The 5,746-nt window shown below is 53.3% G+C and overlaps 1 protein-coding gene across 2 annotated transcripts in view; it reads left to right on the forward strand.

Annotated features, from left to right (window-relative positions):
* TRIM50 (tripartite motif containing 50) overlaps window positions 1-4,204 on the forward strand; it is a 10,494-nt gene extending 6,290 nt beyond the window's left edge. For both annotated transcript variants that reach the window (XM_008048461.2, XM_008048462.2), the window contains exons 5-6: window positions 816-940; window positions 3,493-4,204. In XM_008048461.2, coding sequence (XP_008046652.1) covers window positions 816-940; window positions 3,493-4,079 — 712 coding nt within the window. In that variant the 3' untranslated portion in view covers window positions 4,080-4,204. The remainder of the gene's footprint in view (window positions 1-815; window positions 941-3,492) is intronic.
* Window positions 4,205-5,746: the final 1,542 nt, after the last annotated feature.

The raw sequence follows: 5,746 nt of genomic DNA on the forward strand, positions 1-5,746 counted from the left end.
CTCTGGGCGACAGAGTGAGACTCCAACTCAAAAAAAAAAAAAGAAATATTGGAGGAGGAGGTGGTGTCTGGGGGGACTAGCAGAGGTGCACAGGCATGACCGCTGAGAAGGGCAGAGGACCCATTTACCAGGCAAGGACAGGGAAGACAGTCACGTGAGAGGGTAGGGTGGTGTGCAGAGGTGGGGGTACGGTGCAAAGTTCTGTGTATACAGTAGGAGGCCAGGAAGAGTGGGAGATGGCATGGGAGAGGGGGCAATGATCAGAACGGGGGGCCTCGGGACCTGCTGATGGGCGTCTCCTTGCTTTATCGAATTGTAGTCTTAGGGACAGTTTGGTTGGGAGACATGCATTTACATGAACGGGCAGCAAATCCAGCTGGCTCAGTTTGGGGCAGGTGTCCACTCCAGCTGTGGCTGGGGTCAGGGTCGCCCGATACAGAGAACTGGTTCTCAAAGCTCAGCGTGTACCAGAGCCCCCTGGAGGGCTGGTCACAGCAGAGAACGTGGCCCACCAGTCAGTTTCTGATCCACAGGTCTGGGATGGGACCCAAGCATCTGCATTTCTAATCATGCTCAGGTGATGCCAGTGTAGCTGGTCCCTGGACCTCCACTTTGAGAACGACTGCTGCAGAGGGTTCCCCCTTCTAGGAAGGAGGCAGGTCCTCTGAGAAGGGGGTGTGCCCCGGAGGGAACAGTGGGTGCCGTGAGTGCAGTCGCGAGCTCTGGGGGTGGCTGGGCAGACTCGCATACCGGCTGAAGGGGCGGGGTGGGGGGTGTGGACAAAGTTCTCCTATACCGTGACCTGTCGCCTTCAGAGCAGAGCTGCAGCAGGCCCGGCCCCTGGAGGGCACGTTCAGCCCCATCTCCTTCAAGCCAGGCCTCCACCAGGCTGATATCAAGCTGACTGTGTGGAAAAGGCTCTTCCGGAAAGTTCTGCCAGGTGAGGCCCCAGACCAGGATGGGCAGCAGTTCATCGGCTGCATCAGAGTTTAAGCTGCAGAGAGCTCAGAGGGAGGTTGGCATAGGGTCACGGTAAGAGCATGAGACCAGCTGGGCTCGGTGGCTCAGCCTGTAATCCCAGCACTTTGGGAGGCTGAGGTGAGTGGATCGCCTGAGCCCATGGATTCGAGACCCGCCTGGGCAACTTGGCAAGGCCTCATCTCTACAATAAAATCAAAAATTAGCCGGGCGTGGTAGCGTGCGCCTGTAGTTCCGGCTACTTGGAAGGCTGAGGCGGAAGGATCGCCGGAGCCCAGCAGGCAAGGCTGCGGTGGCCGGGAGCGGCCACTGCACTCCAGTCTGGGTGACAGAGTGAGACTCCAACCTAAAAAAAAAAAAAAAAAAAAAGAGTGTGGGACCGGGCTTCCCCTGGACAGCCTGGGCTCACACTCATCTATCTCTACCCCTTACCAGCCGGGTGACTGGGCAAGTTGTGTAATTTCTGGGCCTCAGGATCCTCATCTGTAAACAAAGGCTATTAACACCCACCTGGCTGGGCTGTGTAGTTTATATATATAGATAGTGTGTATGTGTAGTTTAGTGTTTAATAAATGATAGCTGTTAGTGCTTAGTACATGGTAGCTCTTAGCCAAAAAATAACTCAAGGATGTTTAATTCCTTTATTACTAACATGCTGTATTGCACATAAGGGAGATCGACCACAGACTGAGTTCATCCACCAAAGGTAAAAACAGGGTTGATAGAAAAGAAAAAGAAAAAAGAAAAAGGAGGTGGTCACGCCTGTGACCAGCACTTAGGAGGTGGAGGTGGGAGGATTGCTTGAGGCCAGGCATTTAAGACCAGCCCGGGCAACACAGCAAGACCCTGTCTCTACAAAAAAAAATAAAATGGTTAATTGGGTGTGGCGGCAGACACATGTAGTCCCAGCTACTCAGGAGACTGAAGTGGGAGCATCATCTGAGTCCAGGAGTTTGAAGTTGCAGTGAGCTATGATTGTACCACAGCCCCGTAGCCTGGGTGACAGAGTGAGACCCTGTCTCAAAAAATAAAAATAGGCTGTGCTCGGTGCCTCTGCCTATCATCCCAGCACTTTGGGAGGCCTAAACCATGGATTTGAGACCACCCAGGCAACTCGGTGAGACCTCATCTCTACAATAAATCAAAAACTAGCCAGGCATGGTAGCACATGCCTGTCGTTCCAGCTACTTGGAAGGCTGAGGTGGAAGGATCACCGGAACCCAGCAGGTCGACACTGGGGTGGCCGTGAGCTGTACTCCAGCCTGGGCAATGGAGTGAGATTCCAACTACAAATAAATAAATACAATAAATAATAAAAATAAAAATAAGGAAAGAAAAGGGGAGGGGCAGGGGAAAAACTGCAGGCTTGTGAACAGTGAATCTTATTTGCACTTTTCACATTTTGGGTAAACTGATTAGCTAGAAGCTAGCAAAAAGCTCAGTTGAGGAGTCTGTCCTTGAGAGGCTGACTTTAGCAGATAGACAGTTGCGGTTGGTATGGAAAACCCGGAGGGCTGGGCACAAGGGCAGGTGTCTTCCAGGTCCTCAGGCAGGCTGGCCAGCCTGTGCCTCCCCTTATCAGTGTTAAACCCAAGATTTTAAATCTGAGAGACCACAAAGAGCCAGCTCCAATGCAAACACACGAGGGTCTTTATTCAGGCTCGAGTCTGGGCTCACGTTTGAAGCCGACGTAGCGGCTACAGGGACGAGAGCCCTGATCCAGTATGGCAAGCAGTTTTTATGCACAATTACAGAGGGAGGGGAAAGAACTTTAAACTTGTTTTTACATGATTGGCTAATTTCTCCTAATGGGTACAGGGGCACTTGGGATTGGTAGGTTTATTTTCTGGTTTGCGCGGGCTCTAGCTTAGTTGCCTGTGATTGACGGGAAACGGCTAAACAGGCAGAGTGGAATGTCAGATAAGCTAGGTTTACACAGTCACTGCATGTAAATTAACTTTGGTATGGGAGCTGGAGGTTTGAACCAACATAGAGCCCACCAGGAGAGTGGCTAGCGCCACAGAGTCTACTGCAATCTAAGCAAAGGAATGTCCGGAAGGGGCTTATCGCTTAATAAGAGTTCTAAGTACAAACACTGCTTAAGACACTGTATAACTACACAATCAGTCACTACCTGGCACCCAACATGTGCCTAATTCTACAGGGTCTGAGGCAGGATTTAAAGTACTAAGAATTCATAAAATACAATGAACGTGAGGTAGGGATATACAAAATATAATGAACGTGAGGTAGGGATATATAAAATATAGTGAACGCTTCTTTTACAGCAAGTATAGCTTTTTGAGTTTCTGGGGTCCCTCAATCAGAATTCCTCAGCCCAGGGTGTCTGCTTTCCACCCTCCAGGCGCCATTCATTCATTCAGCCAACAGCCCTGTGCCCGTCCGTTCTGGGCCCTGGGGATGCAGAGACGAGGCGGACACAGCGCCTCTCCTCGAGGAGCCCGGGGCCTGCAGCCTTCCGTGTGGCTCACAGGCCTCTGATCCCTTCCGCAGCCCCGGAGTCTCTCAAGCTGGACCCTGCCACCGCCCACCCGCTCCTGGAGCTCTCCAAGGGCAACACGGTGGTGCAGTGTGGGATCCTGGCCCAGCGGCGCGCCAGCCAGCCCGAGCGCTTCGACTACAGCACGTGCGTCCTGGCCAGCCGGGGCTTCTCCTGCGGCCGCCACTACTGGGAGGTGGTCGTGGGCAGCAAGAGCAGCTGGCGCCTGGGCGTCATCAAGGGCACGGCCAGCCGCCAGGGCAAGCTGAACAAGTCCCCCGAGCACGGCGTGTGGCTGATCGGCCTGAAGGAGGGCCAGTATGAGGCCTTCGGCTGCCCTCGGGTGCCCCTGCCCGTGGCAGGCCACCCCCACCGCATCGGGCTCTACCTGCACTACGGGCAGGGAGAGCTCACCTTCTTCGACGCCGACCGCCCCGACGACCTGCGGCCACTCTACACGTTCCAGGCCGACTTCCAGGGCAAGCTCTACCCCATCCTGGACACGTGCTGGCACGAGAGGGGCAGCAACTTGCTGCCCATGGTGTTGCCCCTGCCCAGCGGGTCTGGCCCCCTCAGGCCCCTGGAGCCCACCAAGCTGTAGGGCCGCCCTGGGTCCCGCAGGCCCATGGGCCCATCCCAGCGGGGCACTGGGGACCCGAGGGATTCTGTGGGGCCCCGAGGTGACGTTTTCACTGTCTGGGAAGGTCTTCTAGCCTGTGTGCCCCAGGAACACTTTTTTGTTTTTAGAGACAGGGTCTGGCTACATCACCCAGGCGGGTCTTGAACTCCTGGCCTCAAGGGATCCTCCTGTCTCAGCCTTCCAAAGTGCTGGAATTCCAGGTGTGAGCCACTATAATTGGACCCTTAGGATGACCCTTAGGATGACAGGGAGAAGGTCCCCAGGTCCCCAGGCTCTTTTTTGCCAGCCAGAGGCATATTTGCTCACTTCTGCCTGAAGAAGTAGAGCCAGCCATGCCATCCATGGAAACACTGCACTCCTGGGTTCATCCTAGTCAGGGTCTCTGTGCTTACGCTTCCAAGTGAGCCCAGAAATATTTCCACGCATTTTTGCCTTTTGATTGTGAACTTTCAACAACTATTAAAAAAATAAATGTGACATCAATTCTTTCTCTTTAAATGACTTGCAAACATTAGTGGCTCCAAATGCACATGTCTCTAGGCTCAAGTCTTTAAAAGCAGCTCTAACCTCTGGTGGGGCCACACCTCACGTCCACCTCCTGCCCACTTGGCCTATGGTTGGAGTCACACTGCTACTCTATCACTGCTCTGTCCTCAAATACCTCTCTGATTCTGACAGCAATGAACTATTCAAAACAGAAGCAAGTAGGAGCCAAATAGAGCATGGCCCGCCCCTAAAAGTCATGGGAGTGGAAGCCATGTCCAGGTACAGCAAGCCTGCCCCTGGTCACAGCTGATGGAGCAGGTGTCCACCCCAGACCAAGGCTGAGCCTGGGTGCAAGCATCTCAAGCTCTGCCACTGCCGTCCTCTCTCTGGGGATAGCCATGAGCTTTCGTTACTAAGGGGTGAACATAAGAGAGGGCTGCCGCTTTGGGCTTAGAAGCATCATGTAAGATTTTGAGTGTGTTCCACTTTGTTTCTGCTGTTAGCCCCTTCATCTACAGTGCCTTTTTTTTTTTTTTTTTTTTTGAGTTGGAGTTTCACTGTGTCGCCCAGGCTGGAGTGTAGTGGCACGACGATCATAGCTCACAGCAGCCTCGACCTCCTGGGCTCAGGTGGTCCTTCCAACTCAGCGTCCTGAGTAGCTGGGACTACAGCTGCGTGGCACCATGCCCGGCTAGTTATTTTGCCTTTTTTTGTAGAGATGAGGTTTTTCTATGTTGCCTAGGCTGGTCTTAAAGTCCCGGGCTCAGGCAATCCTCCCACTTTGGCCTCCCAAAGTACTGAGACTACAGGAGTGAGCCGCTGCACTTGGCCTGTAGTGCTTTTCATTTAAATTTAATTAATATTTTTTAGAGACAGTGTCTCGGTCTGTCACCCAAGTGGGAGTGCAGTGCTGAAGTCATAGCTCGCTGCAACCTCCATCTCCTGGCCCCAAGTGATCCTCCTGCCTCAGGCTTCCAAAGTGCTGGGATTACAGGTGTCAGCCACTGCACTTGGCCTGTTGTCTTTTTTGTTTTGTTTTTGTTTGTTGTTTTTGAGTTGGAGTCTCACTCTGTCGCCCAGACTGGAGTGCAGTGGCCGCTCCCGGCCACCTTAGCCTCGACCTGCTGGGCTCCGGCGGTCCT

The sequence above is a fragment of the Carlito syrichta genome, unplaced genomic scaffold (genome assembly GCF_000164805.1).
Source record: "Carlito syrichta isolate Samal-C Ts95f unplaced genomic scaffold, Tarsius_syrichta-2.0.1 Scaffold123615, whole genome shotgun sequence".
Taxonomy (NCBI): Eukaryota; Metazoa; Chordata; class Mammalia; order Primates; family Tarsiidae; genus Carlito; species Carlito syrichta.